The following is a 19569-nucleotide window of genomic DNA, read 5'->3' as shown; positions in this document are numbered from 1 at the left end:
ATGAGCGCTATCGCAGATCATTCCTGTCAGCAGCAGTTTGACTTTTTAACCATGACCATAAATCTCAGTAAGTCTTCATATCTCTGTTTATTCTTTTAAATGTCCTACTGGCGTTTGTGTGCATAAATACACATTTTACTCATTTCTTGAAATCACCTTGTTCATTTGAGTGTTTTTTTTTATTATTTACACTGACTTAGCTAATAACTGACTAACTAAACAAAAGTGTTTCAATGTTTTCTGCAGAAATCCACTTTTATTTGGGGTTAAAATAAAATAAATCTTGGCCCCACATGGTTTGAATCCTAAAGCCTCTTTCTGCAGGTTTCCTGTGTATGAGTGTTTTCTCCTCTCTAACATCACATTTATTCATTCATTTAGGATTTATTCACTGTAAAGACTTTACTGAGGTCTAGAGGATGGAAACAGGATAAATCATTTAACTTTCAAAGCACCAATAAAGATGTCACATTAATTCCAGAGGTGAATGTAGGAAATTTGAGTCCCTAGGCAAATACAGGAAGGGGCCCCTTTTGAAGTGAGAAGAAAACGCATAAAACAGCCCCATTCTACAGATGTAGAAATGTTAATAGAATAGACATCTATTATCTGTTCTAGGTTGTGTCCCTCTCTTCTTGTCCCTTTTCTTCTTGTTTTCCTCTCTATGTTTTGTTCTCAGCTGACTTTTCATGCTGTCTCTAAAGGAATGAAAGATTTTTTCCAAGCACTAAGCTCACTTAGCTGATTGCTCCTTCCTGTGTTTCCAAAAAGGCCAAAGTAAATAACCCAGTCCTTCTTTTCACTGCAGACAAGCCATGATCTGCTTATCTGTTCTCCATTTCTCATTTGGATGAAATAATAGCTGCATGAATCATGACAGCAGACAAGATAGAGGAGAGCAGGAGGCGGGGTTACCAATCTACTCGCTCTGGAGAGCAGAGTTCGCTGCTTTTAGATGTTGTCTCCAAAGTCTCCAGTAGCAGAAAAAAGTCTCTAGATTTGGCGCTAGGAGCTTTTTAGAAATCAAAGTGCTAGAGGGGTCTGAAAAGTGGCTAAATATAGCGACTAAAGCGCTAAGTTGGCAACACTGCTCTTTGCATGGTTTGTTTTCAAATGGTTTGCTGCTGTCTGTTTGGACCTTTCTGAACATGTGCAGCAAATGGACTGATCCAATATGGTGGACACTGAAGGGGGGGCTGAGACACACATAATATTATCAGCGTTCTGATGGCATTTTAGTCAAAGGATTTTTATCAAAAACATAATTAATGTGCACAAATAAGGAATAGTTGTATTAACTCTACATGCGAACAGATTTTTATGGGGCCCCCAGGAACTTGGGGCCCTAAGCAACTGCCTAGTATTGCCTAATGATAAATCCCCCCATTAGTTAATTGCAATGAACTAAGAAACAAAATAAAGTGAAAACGATGGAAAAATAAAAATAATCATTAATATTTCTATATACTTTAAATTGCAATTTTTTGTTTTTGTTTTTTTTTTTACAAATAAAAAGAAATTAATAAATGTATAAACTAATAGTAATAATTGCAGCTTTGCTCTCTGGTCTCATTACATCATTGAAGCTTAAAATATTCAACATGTCATTTTAGATAAAAACGGTATAAAATAATGTGATAATAATGTAAATAAAGTGTAAATGATGGTGAACTGGGCGCTCCTTGGTCCCCGCGGATCGATGAGTGAAGCCGCCTGCGCAGCTCCGCTCCCCGCCCTCCTCTTCATCACATCCCGTTGTCTCAGTGAGGATGAGTCGGTCGGAGGCTCGCCGCTAACCGGGCCTGGTCGGTTGATGGTGGTTCCGTGGATCCGGTCCAGTCCCAGCCCGGTCCGGCCTGCAGGTGTTCGCGGCCCGGAGCTGAGATGCAGCAGCTGTTATGTAAGAGCGGAGCCGTTCGCCCGCCGCCATGAATGACGCGCAGCAAGAAATGTCTCCGGACTTCGTCCTGATGCGGCTCGTCTCCGCCGCGGAGTATGACCGGCTGGACGAGCCGGACGGCCTGATCCGGTCCGGCGGCGGCGGGTTCGGGTCGGTGAAAGCCGCGCTGGGTCACCGCGGCGGCGGGTTTGAGGTGGATCCCAGCGGCCCCTCCGCAGGCCTCGGCTCCGCATCCCCGCACTACAGTTCGCCGCTTCCCGGAAGAGTGGAGCTGGAGGGCGGCCTGGGGCTGCCGCAGGCCCCGCAGACCTCCGACGCGTCGCTGTCGCCGCCGTCAGAGGATTTTGCCGCAGCGGCGCAGCGGTTCGTGGACGGTTCGGGGGGACATGGATCCAGGGCTCAGCTGATGGTTCTCCAGAACCTGCTGCGGTCCGGACTGCAGCAGCCGCCCGCAGGGTTCCTGCAGGAGGAGGCAGACAGACTAGAACCGGGACCAGGACCGGGACCAGGACCAGGTTCTGTTAACGATCCTACCGGAGGAGGGAAGGAGCAGAAGACCCAGTCCCCTGAAGAGACCCCGCAGTGGCACCCAGTGGTCCGACTCTCCAAAGGGTCTGAGGGCCCACAGAACCCCCCGCAGGTCCCGCCTCTGGACCCTGAGTCCATCCCCATCCTGTGTCACAGACACCGCCTGGCCAAGTGGCCCCCGGGCCTCCTGCAGCAGGCTCTGCGCCTGGGACTGTTGGAGCACAGGAAGTCCTGCTCCTCTGGGGGTGAAGATCCAGTCCTGGTTCTGGCCCAGAAGCTGGGTCAGCTGGGTGAGGGCAGAGAGGGGGTGGGAGTTGGTGGGGAGGAGGTGGTGCCCCCCCTCCCTCGCTGCTCCTGTCACAGTATCCTGGGTACCGGACCCGGGGGGCCCGGGGAGGACCCCAGTGACACCAGCGATGCCCTGCTGGTTCTGGAGGGTCTGGGTTCGGAGCAGGTAGGGGAACTGGCTCAGGGGGGAGGGAGGGGTGAAGAGGACACCAAGACAGAAGAGGATGGGGAGGGGGGCGGTACTGGAGGGACGCCTGGGGGAGTCGGACCCGTCATCTGTGCCGGGACTCTCAGCGGTCTGATGCGGCAGGTCCACCGGCTGGCCGAGGAGGCGGGGGTCTGCACGGAGCAGACCTGCCGATCTGCCGTGCCCCCCCACTCCCCCGCACCCCCACAGGCCCCCCCACCCGCAGCAGCCACGGGCAGCACCCGCGTCCCTCCAGAACAGGGCCCCCGCCCGCAGCATCAGCACCAGTCCAGATCCCAGCCCCAGAGCCGCGCCGCCACCCCAAAGCTGGGCGTAGCGGCCGGGGGGGCCGGGCGGCCCGCCTCCCCCCTGGTGGTCCTGGAGGGGGAGAAGACCCCGCGGAGAAAGTCCAGGAAGGGGGGGTCCCTCAAGGTCCGGCTCAGCAAGTTGTTCAGAACCAAGAGCTCCAGCGGCGGGTCGGGGGGGCTACTGGACAAGCGTCCGTCTCTGGCGTCGTCCACCTCATCAGGCGGGAGCCTGCTGGACGTGTGGGGGTCCACCTGCAGCAGTACGGACCAGGACAGCAGCAGGTAAGGAGCTCTGAAGAACTTCTAATGGGGTTTAATCTAAACCTTCCTCTACAGGTCAAAGGTCGCCACCCAGAACCGGTCCTGCTGGTCGGAGGATGGGAGGAGGCGCCTGGGCCCGAGGTGGAGATCAGAACCAACACTGAAGCACGGTGGTGGCAGGATGAGGATTCAAAGTTCTGTCCAAACTGCAGAAGGTTCTACAGACTGCTGCATCCGGGTCTGAAGCATCCAGGTTCTGGTTCTGATGGCCTGGTAGGCCCTGTCGTCCCCGGTCCGACTCTGGAGCCTTCAGACCTGGACCTGCTGACGTCAGGGTCCGGTTCTGGTTCTGAGGGCAGGATCGGCTGCTGCCTGGATCCCATCAAACTTCACTGCCGCTCAACTTTCCCTGCAGCTGTTGCCATGGCGATCGGCTCTCTGACTGCTCAGCAGAGAGACTGCTGTTACCATGGCGACAGCATCCCTTTCTCTGGTGAAGCTCGTCTCCATGGCAGCAGTTTTTGGCTCCCTTACAGTGGGCGGAGGTGGGGGGGGGCCTCAGGTGCATGCCAGGTGAGACGGTGATGTCACATCCTGGTTGCCATGGCGCTGTATCCTCTGCTTCTCGCTGAAATCTGGACCTGATAGAGGAGAAGAAGGTTCTGCTGGTGACTGAAGGACCAGAACCTGGACCTGGAACAGACTGGGCAGAAAGTTCTGCTTCTTCTTCAGAACCTGCTGAGCTCCAGAACCAGCTCCTCTGGTTCTATTTTAAGCCGACTGTTTTCTACTTCCTGTTCTGACTGTTCACACTTCCTGTTTGTGACTGAATGATTTCCCTCCCAGCGATCATAACCTGACGAGTGTTTCTGTTTGACTCCCCAGGCTGCAGGTGTCCAGACCCCACAGTGCCTTCTCCCCGGTGCCGTTCACTCCTGCTTTCACCGGTGAGTCCGCCGGGCCGAACCGGGCCGAACCAGGCCGACCCGGGCTGGCAGCTTTCACTCTCTGTCCTCATCTAACATCCTGCTCCTAACCAGTCACATCTTCACGGTTCTGTTTCTGTTGGACCGGATCTTTGGGTGAAGATCGGTTAGCGGTTGCTAAGCTCACAGACGTAACTGAACAGGAAACAGGAAGTAACCGCAGCGCTAGCTCCATCTCACAAACAGCGGCTGCCTCACTTGATGCCGTTGGCCACAGAGGTTCTGCTGGTACCATAAATCAGACTTGGGTTCTGAATACAGCTTCAGAACTCTGAGGTTCTGAGTTCAGATTAGCGTCTGATGTTGGACGGGTTCAGATTTCTGCGCTGACAGAACCAGGCGTGTTCAGGTGGATCTGTTCATCTGGGATGTAGACCAGGTCAGAACCGGCCTGGTTCTAACAGGTTCTAGTTCTAGAACTGGATGATCAATAGAACCCACTGCTTTCTGAAGATCATCATTTTCTTAGCATCTGTTTATCCGATGATTTAAAAATGTTTTCCACACTTTTAATAACGGCCACTGATTGTAGTGGACAGAACTAATAATCTCACCTTGGAAGGAATAACGTCTCCGGTTGGACGACGGGCAAACGGGTCGATGAAGGAGGTTTAATCCTGGACAGAACCCAGCCTGACAGGATTCTCCTCCTACCCAGGAGGAGTTCTACCCATCAGAACCGGACAGTGAGGTTCTTCTAATGGAAGCCAGTGGTGTTTATGAGGGAAATAACTGAAAGACATGGATCTAGGTCCAGAACCTTTATGAAGAGAAGGACAAAGTTTGAGGTCCAGTTCATCACTTTGATAAGGGATGGGCCGTATAGAACATCACCTGCTGCATAGTTTCTGGTTCAATCAGTAGAATGAAGGTTCTGCTGTAGTTCTGGACCTACAGAATGGGTCGGGTTTCACCTGATCCAGTCTGCTCAGGAGGTAGAGCTTCACCCCTGGTTCTGCAGTTTAGATCCAGGCCAAAAGAATCGGATCCTGGAACCCAGCAGAAGAACCGGACCCCCCTTGGACTAGCTGAGATAAGTCATCTGAGCTCAGCGCCCTCCATGTTGTCAGGACAGAACCAGAACTTTTTAACTCGCAGTAGAATCTGTTAGAAAATGGCCTCTGGGACCAATGACATCATACGGCCTGGGTCGGTGGGCGTGGCCCCATCCATAGATGACATCACTATCAGTTTGGTTCCAGTTCTGGTCATTCTCAGTCCCTCAGAACATTGAAGTAGAAAAATGGACCCATTAGAACTATGGATCCATTAAAGTAAATCCATCATTTATTTGTTCATTAAAAGGGTCCTTTAATTTCGTTAATTGAACGGGTCCAATAATTGAACGGGTCCATTAATTGAACGGGTCCAGTAATTGAACGGGTCCGTTAATTGAACGGGTCCATTAATTGAACGGGGCCGTTAATTGAGCGGATCAGATAATTGAACGGGTCCATTAATTAAACGGGTCCAATAATTGAACGGGTCCGTTAATTGAACGTGTCCATTTATTGAGCGGATCAGATAATTGAACGGGTCCATTAATTGAACGGGTCCATTAATTAAACGGGTCCAATAATTGAAGGGGTCCGTTAATTAAACGGGTCCATTTATTGAGCGGATCAGATAATTGAACGGGTCCATTAATTGAACGGGTCCATTAATTGAACGGGTCCAATAATTGAACGGGTCCGTTAATTAAACGGGTCCAATAATTGAACGGGTCCATTAATTGAACGGGTCTGTTAATTGAACGGTTCTGTTATTGAACGGGTCCATTTATTGAGCGGATCAGATAATTGAACGGGTCCGTTAATTGAACGGGTCCAATAATTGAACGGGTCCGTTAATTGAACGGGTCCAATAATTGAACGGGTCCGTTAATTGAACGGGTCCATTAATTGAACAGGTCCAATAATTGAACGGGTCCATTAATTGAAGGGGTCCATTAATTGAACGGGTCCAATAATTGAACGGGTCCGTTAATTGAACGGGTCCAATAATTGAACGGGTCCGTTAATGGAACGGGTCCATTAATTAAACGGGTCCAATAATTGAACGGGTCCGTTAATTGAACGGGTCCATTAATTGAACGGGTCCGTTAATTGAACGGTTCTGTTATTGAACGGGTCCATTTATTGAGCAGATCAGATAATTGAACGGGTCCGTTAATTGAACGGGTCCAATAATTGAACGGGTCCGTTAATTGAACGGGTGCATTAATTGAACGGGTCCAATAATTGAACGGGTCCGTTAATTGAACGGCTCCAATAATTGAACAGGTCCATTAATTGAACTGGTCCATTAATTGAACGGGTCTGTTAATTGAACGGGTCTGTTAATTGAACGGTTCTGTTATTGAACGGGTCCATTTATTGAGCAGATCAGATAATTGAACGGGTCCAATAATTGAACGGGTCCGTTAATTGAACTTGTCCGTTAATTGAACGGCTCCGTTAATTGAACGGGTCCGTTAATTGAACGGCTCCAATAATTGAACGGGTCCATTAATTGAACGGGTCCAATAATTGAACGGGTCCGTTAATTGAACGGGTCCAATAATTGAACGGGTCCGTTAATTGAACGGGTCCGTTAATTGAACGGGTCCAATAATTGAACGGGTCCGTTAATTGAACGGGTCCGTTAATTGAACTGGTCCAATAATTGAACGGGTCCATTAATTGAACGGGTCCAATAATTGAACGGGTCCAATAATTGAACGGGTCCATTAATTGAACGGGTCCATTGATTAAACTCGTCCATTAATTGAACGGGTCCGTTAATTAACGGGTCCATTAATTAAACTCGTCCGTTAATTGAACGGGTCCGTTAATTGAACGGGCCCATTAATTAAACTCGTCCGTTAATTAAACAGGTCCATTAATTGAACGGGTCCGTTAATTGAACGGGTCCGTTAATTGAACGGGTCCATTAATTAAACTCGTCCGTTAATTGAACAGGTCCATTAATTAAACTTGTCCAATAATTGAATGGTTCTGTAATTGAACGGGTCCATTAATTGAACGGGTCCGTTAATTGAACGGGTCCGTTAATTAAAGGGGTCCAATAATTGAACGGGTCCATTAATTGAACGGGTACGTTAATTGAACGGGTCCGTTAATTGAACGGGTCCGTTAATTAAACGGGTCCAATAATTGAACGCGTACATTAATTAAACTTGTCCATTAATTGAACGGGTCCGTTAATTGAACGGGTCCATTAATTAAACTTGTCCAATAATTGAACGGTTCTGTAATTGAACGGGTCGGTTAATTGAGCGGGTCGGTTATGGATCCGTTACCTAGCAGGTTTTTTTGGGTTCAGAGGTTCAGGTTAGGAGGTTTAGTTGTTAAGGACCAACAGCAGCTGATGAAGATGTGCCTCCTCATCCCCATCTTCATCCTCAAGCTCCTCCCTCTGCTCACTAACCCCTCCCTCCTCTAACCCCTCCTCTGCTCTGTCCAGGTGAGACGGTCTCTCTGGTCGATGTGGACATTTCTCGCAGGGGGGGGGCCTCTCAGCACCCCCCTACCCCTCCCCCCCCTCCCAGACGGAGCCTCAGCCTGCTCGGTACTTCCTCTTCTTCCTCTTTTTCTCTCACTTCCTGTTTTGTCCTCTGCTCTTTGTGTTTGTGTTGTGGGATCTTCGCTCTCAGGTAGGATTCCTTTGTAACTTGGTTCTTTTCCGTCCCGGTCCGGTTCTGATTACTGATCTGGTTTGGTTCAGATGTGATATTTTGGGTTTAGTCGCTATGGAACCGAGTCACATTCGTAAGGATCTGCTTCCTGTTCTCTAGGTTAAAGAAGAACCCAACCAGCAGACTCGGACAGTAGCTGAAGAACCGAAAGTTTTATCTGGAAGTTTATGTTCTTTGCTTCTTTCAGTTTTAAACTCGGTCAGTTTTCCCCCATTTATAAGAACATGGACTCATTACTGTACCTGATGTTCTGGACAAGGTTCTGCAGCTCTGTGACGGTCCGGTTCCTTCTACCGACCCTTAGAGTCCCTGTTGTTCAGGAACTGGAGGCTCACAGGCTTCCAGATGTTCTTCTGTCCCATTTCTCCTCCAAACGTCTCTCCAATGGTGCCGCCTCCTACCGTCTCAGAGGAGACGATCCAAACCCAGACCATGGTACCACCTCCTACCATCCCAGAGGAGACGATCCAAACCCAGACCATGGTACCGCCTTCTACCGTCCCACAGGAGACGATCCAAACCCAGACCATGGTACCACCTCCTACCATCTTGGAGGAGACGATCCAAACCCAGACCATGGTACCACCTCCTACCGTCCCAGAGGAGACGATCCAAACCCAGACCATGGTACCACCTCCTACCGTCCCAGAGGAGACGATCCAAACCCAGACCATAGTACCACCTCCTACCGTCCAGAGGAGACGATCCAAACCCAGACCATGGTACCACCTCCTACCGTCCAGAGGAGACGATCCAAACCCAGACCATTGTGCCACCTCCTACCGTCCCAGAGGAGACGATCCAAACCCAGACCATTGTACCACCTCCTACAGTCCCAGAGGAGACGATCCAAACCCAGACCATGGTACCACCTCCTACCATCCCAGAGGAGACGATCCAAACCCAGACCATGGTACCACCTCCTACCATCCCAGAGGAGACGATCCAAACCCAGACCATGGTGCAGCCTTCTACCACCATAGAAGCCTCTGAGCCCAGATAAGCTGACTCTGAGGAGAACATCAGCCTTTATCCCTCTGGATGTAGAGCTGGATGAAGGTTATCCAGAGGTTCTATCTGGTGGTGATGGATAATGGTTCTGGATAGAGAACCCTGTGATGGATCAGAGGCTATTGCTGAAGCTGCGCCCCGATGTTCCTCCAGGTTCCTTGATGGTTTGTTTCTTGGATGGATCCTCCCAGTTCCTCTGAGACGAAGCTTTGCTCTGATGGAGGAAGAAATATTTTACAGTCGTTTTTTTCTTCTTTTTTGTTTCGTTTTGTCTTTTTTGTTTGTTCAAAACGCGTTTCTGATGGTTTCAACCTGAAGCGTAGGAGTTCTTGAATCTTAATCAAGATGAAAGTGGAGAAGTTCTTCCTTTATGCTTCTATGATGAAGCTACAGGATGTAGAGATGTGGTCCTGGACCTCCTCTCAGCTGTGTTTGTGTCTGTGATGCTTTGCAGATGATTTTGGGGGCCCTCCTCAGCATCAGGGGCCCTTCATGGAGCACAGCACCGGAGCATCAATGCAGTCTCTGCCCCCCCGAACCATGGCCCTGCCCCCCACCCTGAGCACCATCCAGCACAGCCTGAGCCTCAACGGTAAGCGGTCCCGGTTCCAGAGGCCGGGCGAGCAGGGACACCAGAACAGCTGCTATGACTAGCCCATGGTTGTTGCTGTTTAGTTCTGGGAGGGGGGTGGGGGGGGTTGGTTGGTCATGTGACAGTGATAATGCTGCAGCAAAGGATTGTGGGTGTTTAACTGAAGCAGAGAAGTGATCTCAGGGCTGGAGGTCATTTAAAAAATATCAGGGAAACTCGATTATTGGCCAAAACCGAGTTCTGACTATGATTCTTCTGCCCAGACACCTTCCTGCGAGGTTTACCCCGCCCGGTACCGCTGCGGCCCGACGGCCAGAACCCACCCCCACGGCTTGCCCCCCGCTGCCCCCTGAGTCGACCCGACGCTGGCAGCTTCGCCACCAGCCTCAGAGAGCTGGAGAAGGTGGGTATGTCTGATTAGATGTGAGCAGTGAGGGAAGGGGCGGGGCCTAACATTGGGGTGTGTGTGTGTGTTCCCAGTGCGGCTGGTACTGGGGCCCCATGAACTGGGAAGACGCTGAGATGAAGTTGAAAGGGAAGCCGGACGGATCGTTTTTGGTCCGGGACAGTTCAGACCCTCGGTACATCCTGAGCCTGAGCTTCCGGTCGCAGGGGGTGACGCACCACACACGCATGGAGCACTACAGAGGTAAGTCACACACCAGCAGAACCGGGCTGTCCAGGCCGGCCCACTGCAGCCCTGACCTCTCTGTCCTGTTCCGTCCTGCAGGGACCTTCAGTCTGTGGTGCCACCCAAAGTTCGAGGACCGCTGCCACTCTGTGGTGGAGTTCATCGAAAGAGCTATCATGCACTCCAAGAATGGAAAGTTCCTCTACTTCCTTCGCTCCAGAGTCCCAGGTAGGAACCCACCGATCGGCCCAGCCGGCAGATGGCCGCTCACACTGAGCCTGGTTCTGCTGGAGGTTTCTTCCTGGTCAAAGGGAGTTTTTTCTCTCCACTGTCGCTACAAGCATGCTTAGTGTGAGGGATTGCTGAAGAGTCAATGAGTCGATGCAATCAGCTGGTTTTCCTTAGATAGAAAACTTTGAATCAATCTGACTGGATGATCTGGTCAACTGGAAAGTGACCTGACATGACATGATGTGAATCGGAGCTATAGAAATAAACTAAATAGAATTGAACCGCCCCCTTTCTATCAGTAGAACCGCAGCTGCAGAACATCTGGAAATCTGCTTTGCTGAATGTGTCTAAATGTAGGAAGTCAGATTGGCTCTCATCTTACAGAACATCTCCAGATGTCATTTTTATTTGTGTAACAATCTTAAGTTTTGTAAAGCTTACTTGTTTTTAATCTTAGCTGAGCTTGAAATTCAAGCCAGTGCATTTCAGCAAACACAGCTGTGACAAATCTAGGATAGTTTGAACAGCAACACAGCGCAGCATTACCAGAGGCATTTAATGAGGCATTTCCTTCGGCATTTAGTGCAGCGTTTCAGAAGCCATGTAGCGAGATATTTCACAAGGCCTTTAGTGAGGCATTTCACGACGCCTTTAGTGAGGCATTTCATCAGGCCTTACTGAGGCGTTTAGTGAGATATTTCTTGAGGCCGTTATTGAGGCATTTTAATGAGGCATTTAGTGAGGCATTTCAGAGGCCCTTACTGAGGCATTTCATGGTGCATTTCACGAGGCATTTAGTGAGATATTTCTTGAGGCCGTTATTGAGGCATTTTATGGGCCTTTATTGAGGCATTTCAGAGGCCTTTAGTGAGGCCTTTAGTGAGGCATTTCATGAGGCATTTCATGAGGCCTTTAGTGAGGCATTTCACGAGGCCCTTACTGAGGCATTTCATGATGCATTTCACGAGGCATTTAGTGAGATATTTCTTGTAGCCGTTATTGAGGCATTTTATGGGCCTTTATTGAGGCATTTCAGAGGCCTTTAGTGAGGCCTTTAGTGAGGCATTTCATGAGGCATTTCATGAGGCATTTCATGAGGCCTTTAGTGAGGCATTTCATGAGGCCTTTAGTGAGGCATTTCATGAGGCATTTCATGAGGCCTTTAGTGAGGCATTTCATGAGGCATTTCATGAGGCCTTTAGTGAGGCCTTTAGTGTGGCATTTCATGAGGCCTTTAGTGAGGCATTTCATGAGGCCTTTAGTGAGGCCTTTAGTGTGGCATTTCATGAGGCCTTTAGTGAGGCCTTTAGTGAGGCCTTTAGTGAGGCATTTAGTGAGGCATTTCATGAGGCATTTCATGGGGCCTTTAATGAGGCCATTAGTGAGGCATTTCATGAGGCATTTCATGAGGCCTTTAGTGAGGCCTTTAGTGAGGCTTTTAGTGAGGCATTTAGTGAGGCATTTCATGAGGCATTTCATGAGGCATTTCATGGGGCCTTTAGTGAGGCATTTCATGAGGCATTTCATGAGGCCTTTAGTGAGGCATTTCATGAGGCATTTCATGATGCATTTCACGAGGCATTTAGTGAGATCTTTCTTGAGGCCGTTATTGAGGCATTTTATGGGCCTTTATTGAGGCATTTCAGAGGCCTTTAGTGAGGCCTTTAGTGAGGCCTTTAGTGAGGCATTTCATGAGGCATTTCATGAGGCATTTCATGGGGCCTTTAGTGAGGCCTTTAGTGAGGCATTTCATGAGGCATTTCATGGGGCCTTTAGTGAGGCCTTTAGTGAGGCATTTCATGAGGCATTTCATGAGGCCTTTAGTGAGGCCTTTAGTGAGGCATTTCATGAGGCATTTCATGAGGCCTTTAGTGAGGCATTTCATGAGGCATTTCACAAGGCCTTTAGTGAGGTTTTTTTCATGAAGCATCTAGTGAGGCATTTCAGATTGGCATTCCAGATGGGTCAAGGTTTGATGAGGGGCCGCATGTTTCATTGGCAACTTTGTTTTTAGATGACAGCCTTTCCATGGAAGGTGGCGCATGGCGCCATCTGGTGGCTGAATGCTATCTGATGATCATGAACTTCTAATTTTTATCCCTGTTTAAAACCTTGAGATCTGTTTCTCTCTCTCTTGGATCCAGATGACTGAGATGTTCATAAAAGGGTTGGATTAACGCTTCTCTAGAATCAGAGCTTTTTTTCTCAGATATTTCCAACCTGTGGCTGAATGAGGGGTGAGCCGGGGTGTCAGCACCGAGCGGACAGAGAAGATCTGTCCTGAACTGCATGTTTTGGACCCCGGTTACCATAGAAACGTTATTGAGATGACTGGTAGCATAGGACACGTCTTCCCGCTTCCTGCCAGGTTCTGGTCCATCACTGTGCGTCTGTGTTTCAGGTCTGCCTCCGACTCCAGTCCAGCTCCTGTACCCGGTCTCCAGGTTCAGCAGCGTCAAGTCTCTGCAGCATCTGTGTCGCTTCTGCATCAGACAGCTGGTCCGGATCGACCATATCCAGGAGCTGCCGCTGCCCACGTACGTACCCGCTGCAAGCCCCGCCCCCTGGCACCTCCATTCTGCTGAAGGACTCCAGGGAGAAGTGAATTAGAGCAGAGACAGAAGTGAAATGATCCAAACCTGAGCTGTTATAGTTAGCTTTAGCGTTTAGGTTGCTGCGGTGGCCGAGGCAGCTTCAGTTTCTGCTGTCTGACTCCCAGCACCATCTGGGCTGCGAATTAACCTCTGCTTCCTGCTCTGTCTTGCAGGCCTCTGATCGCCTACCTGAGGAAGTTTTATTACTACGACCCTGAGGAGGAGATCAGCCCCCCGCTGCGGGACGGGAAGGAGGCCAAGGAGCCCAGCAGCCAGCCGGGAGTCGAGTCCCAAACGTAGCACTGGAGCTGGCCCGCGCAGGAGTCCATTCGCGGGTAGGACCCAGCTGCACGACCCCACAACATGATGGACATCGACTTCCATGTCAATTGTTTAAAATATACATCCAACCAGCCAAGATGGCGTCTGTATTCCCACCGTGACGGTTATAAAACATCCAGGGGAGACCTGGGAACATTTGGCAAGCACTGGTCCCTGGCAGTCTGTTATCAGCAAACCTTCATTTCTATTTATTATTTTTCAATAGTCAAAGAAAATCTTAGTTTGGCAAAAAACACAAAATGTTTTTCTCAGCATGGATCATCAGTCCAGCCAGGAACCAGCTGATGTCGATGTTTTTTGGCGGTGGAGATCAGGAGAACGCTGAGCTCTAATCTTCTGTCCTTGTTCCAGTTGAATGTAGCCGATTATGGTTTTAATGGTTTCAATGTTTGGGGCCAAATCTGCTCCATAAGTTCTGGGCTGTTCTGTCCAGGAGTCTCTGTCAGTTCTAGAACATTCTATTTAGCCTCTACTTGATTGTCTAGATTAGTACTGCAAGCCATGTAAATATAAAATCTCTAAACCAGATATTCATTATAGATATCTGCAGCATAACTTTCCCCAGTCAGATCTGAACTAATATCTTTAACTGTAGTTTTGTCCTTCTGGATTCCAAAAAGTTACATTTCCTGATTAAATGTTAAAGTGCTTGCCATATCCACAGACGGTTTGCAGCAGGGACCTAATGGTCAAGTGATCAAAGGCAGGTAAACTTTGTGGTAAACGTCCGTGTTCGGTGGGAAAATACAGAGTTAAAATCAATCCTCTGGACTTTGTTTCCAAGTTTGAAGACGTTTCTCTTCCATCCAGGAAGTTTTTTCAATTCAAAATGTCAGAAATAGCGTTTAGTTCCAGGTTTTATCCAGCAGCCCAACAAAGCCTGGTTTTAGTTTAGAAAACATGCAAATAGAAACGGATGAACGGGTCCCCCCGTTTGGAATGGGGGTCGTTCAGCTTCTTTGTTAGCCTGCAATGCCCCATACCTGTCTATGTCTCTGAAAGGGGGGTCGTTAGAGGGAATTGTTGGCCTGGCTGAATAGGGGAGGTGCTCTGTTGCAATGATAGCAGGAAAGGATCAACTCAATCATTTAGTTTGATTTCTAATCCTAAACCAGGCTTTGTTGGGCTGCTGGATAAAACCTGGAACTAAACGCTATTTCTGCTATTTTGAATTTAAAAGTCTTCCTGGATGGAAGAGAAACGTCTTCAGACTTGGAAACAAAGTCCAGAGGATTGATTGTAACTTTTTTGGAATTACTCTGACCTGATTGACTGAGGATCTTCACCAGCAAAATACAGAGTATAAAAGCAGCCAATCACATCAGCTCTCCCTCTGTGACATCACAGCCGGAGCAGATATATAACAGATATATTCGATTCACAGTATAAAACCTGAATCTTCAGCTTTAAATCTCACAATGATCAATAAATTTATGCCTTATTTAATGAAAAAGGAAATGAATTGATTGTATTTAATGTATCAGAACTGAGTCGTTGCCTTTAACGGTTTTTTGTGGTTTCCTCCTGCAGATCTTTTCTTTCTCTGTTTTCTGGACTCGATCACTGAAGGACGTTCAAAGATTCAAACCGGACTCAGACTGCAGCCAATGGGCTCCCTCTGCTCAGTCTATCCAGGCGAGTTTCAGATGATCCTCCCTCTTCTGATTGGCTCATGTGGAGTCGACGGCGGAGGGACAGGGGATGAGGAGACTCCGCCTCCTTTTTGATGTCATCACCGATCAGCCGGACTGGAGCGGGCGGTACGTCGCCGTCGGGACGTTCCTGGGAGCTCGGCGAGGAAGAACGCATCGGTCGCCTCCAGGATCCTTAAACTTCCAAAAACCCAGAGACGGAAGATTGCTGCGGAATCTGGCGTTCCTACGGGAACCTCGGAGTTTCCCATCATGTTTACTTTTCCTTTCTGCTGGAGCCTCTGCTGAGCATCAGCAGGGGGCGCCGTTTGGCGGTACGTGTTCATGCTACTGATGAAGAGCGTGGTGGATGGATGAAGCTCTGATAATCAGAACGATGTTCAGAATGTTTTATTTCTTTGGTTCTGATGGATCCAGATCCGAAAGGGTTCTGGATCGGGTCCATTTAGTCCGAATCCCTGCCAGAACGGGTCGCTTGTCTTCAGAACCGTCGCTCTGACTTTTATGACATAAAGTTGCTGGTTCTGAATTTGTGGGCTTTAAAATGTCCAGAACCGCTGGCGTTTGATCACATGTGGAGTTCTGCCTGTAAACGGTTCTGACACGACGTCTCCTCCTCACTCTGGTCGGTCTCCAACCGGTCATAATGATTCACACACACACCCTCAGGTCGCCATGGCAACCATCCACTCCGGAAGCTGATTGGGTCAGGCCAGAACCATCTCTGGACCTTCTCTGGTGTTCTGCTCACCGTTCCTGACTGACCCGGTCCATCTGAAGCTGAGCCTGCAGCAAAGGGCTGGTTGTTGTTCAGAACCAGCCTGCAAAGAGAACCGGAGAACCGGTTCTACGCTCAGATTCATTCAGACCTGATGAAATAGTTCAGTCTGGATCTGGTGGCAGAACACCAACAGAACCAGAAACCTCAGAAGAAGAAACAGATCCATTTAGCAAAATCTCCTCGGGTCTCCCTGATGAACCAGAACCTGAGGTGATGAGGAGTCTGGGTTTGAAGAGGTTCTGATGGCGTCGGCCGGTCCTGCTGTTCGTCTTCACACTGGATTCTTGTTGATGCTCCTAAACGTTTGGGTGAAAGGCTGGAACGGACCGCCTCGGTGCTGATCCCTCATCTGTTCAGGTACGACTGCGAAGGAGGCGGAGCCTCTGTGTGGGCGGGGTGAATGGGCACTGGGGATCAGAACCTCCAGCCTTGCTTTTTTTTCGGCAGTTTCTGCTCATTCTCTCCAAACGGATCGGATGCATTTTTCAGCACTTTAGCTGCTTTCTGTTCAGCACTGATTCTGACGGCACATTTGAAAACGTTTAAGTTTCACGTTTTGATTTGAATTTTACTGATAAAAGGAAACTGGTTCTGGCAGGAAGTTTTCCCAGTTTTAGATTGAATTTGTTTCCCGCTGCTCTGGTCGCCAGCTTCGGGTTTGGACCCGGTTCCATGGTGGATCGGTTCTTCTGTTCTAGACAGAGTTCTGAGGGAACGTTGGACCAGTGGAGCCTGGAAGCAAAGTTTCGCCAAATGACCCGGAAGAACGATGTCCTGCTCTCCAGAACATTTCTGCTCCGGGTCCTGGAGGTGACCTCTGCGCCACCATGGCAACATTACCAAAAACCTTAGAGCAGGGTTACCATGACGACTACTGGGCTAGAACCATGTCGCCATCCTTATGTTTCACTGGAATGAGCCCGACTCAGACACTGCGAACTCTGGGGGAACTGGAGGCTGGATGCTTCCATGATGTCAGAGGCTGTAAATGTGGACTGTGGGGGAGCTGCTGTGGGAGTGGGGGAGCAGTAACGTGTCGTTGTGAAATCACCTGTTAATAAAACATGGTGGAACTCAAGTCTGAGCATCAGAAAAGTTTTTATTTCTAGGAGCCATAAAACAAATTTAAAAGAGACCAAAGTTTTTCCTAATTAATTTGATTTCATTTGGTTTCTAATATTTAATCCAGTTTAACTTCTAGCATCAATGCAGACAAACAATGGCTGAGTTTGAATTCCTGGGCTGCATCCTCCAAAGACGCGCTCTTCCTGGACTGGATCCTTGGAAGTTCGTGAAAATAAGGAGACCAGAAGAGTTTTGGCTGTGAATTCAAACAGCTCTATCCTTCTGCAGCTTTTACCGCCATATGCTCTGTCGCCTAGCAACCGTGTCAGTTGACACACAAAGCAGAAAAAGAATCAATACCAACTTTTCCAAACTGCATTTGTCGGCCGCATAACAAGTCTTGGTGTCTGAAAGACCTTGGCGCCGCTATGACATCATCTGCCTTTGAATCTGGCCTTCAGAGGACGCAGCCCAGGAATTTGAACGAAGCCAATGATTTCAGATTTCAAATCCTGCAGGTCAGAGGTCAGTCTCTCCCTTAATTGGGTTGGTCTGGTCTCCATGCAGCAGGAGATGGACCTGAGCTTGGTCCGCAGTGATGAAGATGTTCATTCTGGGATGATGAAGTTCCATCAGACCTTCCCTTTGGTTCTAACATCTGGATCCTGTTTGGAAGAACCAGATCCTGGATCCAAGCCACGGTTCTCTGTAGGTGAACCTGGTTCTAGAGGCGACCGGGAGCTGCTTCAAAATCCAGCATTTTATTTCACACTAATCAACAGATTTGAGGAAATCAAATATGACTGTTTATGACACTTTAACCTAAACGATTCTGTTAAAATTAGAATAGAAAATAACTTCAGCTTTACTGCAGCACTGTAACATTTAACCAATAGGGATGCTAGATGCCTCCAGGATTAGCGCCCCCTAAAGGCCACTGGGAGCACTCTGTCTCTAAACAAACCAGTCTCCTCTGTTTTCTGGTTCTGGTATCAGACCAGTTTGGACCAGCAGGTCTAGAACTCCTGGAGTTCCCCGTAAAGACGAGGAAACGTTCACCTTCTGGAAGAAATCAGACCAGAAAACATCCGACCCTGTGAGGTCGCAGAGGAGCATCGATGCACAGCAGGAGCTGAAGCATCATTGGAGGATCTCAGCTTAAACCGATACCGGGGTCAAAGGTTACAGTGTGACATTAAGCTCAAATTAGAAACAAAATAACATTTTTAATATTGAGTTCAGATCTACAGATAAACGTGAGGATATAGAAACTAGGAGAAATTTGCACAAAAACGGAACAATCACAAAGAGCGCTGTGGCTCAGGGGCCTTTTTGTTGCTAACATTGCCTTGCTATCACCGTGCTAACATTAGCCTGCCTTGCTATCACCGTGCTAACATTAGCCTGCCTTACTATCACCATGCTAACATTAGCCTGCCTTGCTATCACCATACTAACATTAGCCTGCTTTGCCATCACCATGCTGATATTAGCCTGCTTTGCTATCACCATGCTGACATTAGCCTGCCTTGCTATCACCATGCTGATATTAGCCTGCTTTGCCATCACCATGCTAACATTAGCCTGCTTTGCTATCACCATGCTAACATTAGCCTGCCTTGCTATCACCATACTAACATTAGCCTGCTTTGCCATCACCATGCTAACATTAGCCTGCCTTGCTATCACCATGCTAACATTAGCCTGCTTTGCCATCACCATACTAACCTTAGCCTGCCTTGCTATCACCATGCTAACATTAGCCTGCCTTGCTATCACCATACTAACATTAGCCTGCTTTGCCATCACCATGCTAACATTAGCCTGCTTTGCCATCACCATGCTGATATTAAACTGCTTTGCTATCACCATGCTGATATTAGCCTGCTTTGCTATCACCATGGTGATATTAGCCTGCCTTGCTATCACCATGCTAACATTAGCCTGCTTTGCCATCACCATGCTGATATTAGCCTGCTTTGCTATCACCATGCTGACATTAGCCTGCCTTGCTATCACCATGCTGATATTAGCCTGCTTTGCTATCACCATGCTAACATTAGCCTGCCTTGCTATCACCATGCTAACATTAGCCTGCCTTGCTATCACCATGCTGATATTAGCCTGCTTTGCTATCACCATGCTAACATTAGCCTGCCTTGCTATCACCATGGTGATATTAGCTTGCTTTGCTATCACCATGCTAATATTAGCCTGCCTTGCTATCACCATGCTGACATTAGCCTGCCTTGCTATCATCATGCTAACAATAGCATGCTTTGCTATCATGCTAACATTAGCCATTAGCCCTACTAAGCGCTGCTGCCTAAACTTAAAATTAAATTTAAAATAAAAGGTTGTGACCTCTTTAAGGCCAATGTGGGAGAAAGTACAATCATTGGTTCTCTTCTAATTTATTTTTATTCACTATTAAAGTAATCCTATTAAAGTAAGGTCCTTCCTTTGGTCACGTCTGGATTTAAATAAAGATTACTGTAAATGATGTTTCCTTAGA

At 48.4% G+C, this 19569-nt stretch overlaps 1 protein-coding gene across 3 annotated transcripts; it reads left to right on the top strand.

Moving 5' to 3' along the window:
• The first annotated feature begins 1687 nt into the window (after positions 1–1687).
• Positions 1688–17067, top strand: LOC119796884 (suppressor of cytokine signaling 7-like). Of its 3 annotated transcripts, XR_005282526.1 has the most exons (11): positions 1688–3493; positions 4358–4419; positions 7924–8028; positions 9621–9758; positions 10022–10161; positions 10239–10407; positions 10489–10617; positions 13022–13157; positions 13388–13549; positions 15087–15833; positions 15878–17067. XR_005282526.1 is itself a non-coding variant. In XM_038305649.1 (10 exons), the coding sequence occupies exons 1-9, from the start codon at positions 1929–1931 to the stop codon at positions 13512–13514; spliced, it is 2571 nt and encodes an 856-aa protein (XP_038161577.1). In that variant the 5' UTR covers positions 1688–1928; the 3' UTR covers positions 13515–13549; positions 15087–17067. The 3 variants fall into 3 exon arrangements, 2 of the variants coding, with proteins under 2 accessions (XP_038161577.1, XP_038161578.1); XM_038305649.1 differs by having other exon boundaries at positions 15087–17067; XM_038305650.1 differs by lacking the exon at positions 7924–8028 and having other exon boundaries at positions 15087–17067.
• Positions 17068–19569: the final 2502 nt, after the last annotated feature.

This window comes from Cyprinodon tularosa, unplaced genomic scaffold, assembly GCF_016077235.1.
Source record: "Cyprinodon tularosa strain WSP-4 unplaced genomic scaffold, ASM1607723v1 ctg560, whole genome shotgun sequence".
NCBI lineage: Eukaryota > Metazoa > Chordata > Actinopteri > Cyprinodontiformes > Cyprinodontidae > Cyprinodon > Cyprinodon tularosa.
This window is presented reverse-complemented; position numbering and strand designations above follow the sequence as displayed.

What these genes read in the sequence shown, in the direction of transcription:
- LOC119796884 (XM_038305649.1), top strand. Translation starts at nt 1,929, where the DNA reads ATGAATGACGCGCAGCAAGAAATGTCTCCGGACTTCGTCCTGATGCGG. An exon ending in ACGGAGCCTCAGCCTGCTCG is followed by an intron (nt 8,029 to 9,620) that starts GTACTTCCTCTT and finishes GATGCTTTGCAG; the next exon opens with ATGATTTTGGGGGCCCTCCT. An exon ending in ACGCATGGAGCACTACAGAG is followed by an intron (nt 10,408 to 10,488) that starts GTAAGTCACACA and finishes TCCGTCCTGCAG; the next exon opens with GGACCTTCAGTCTGTGGTGC.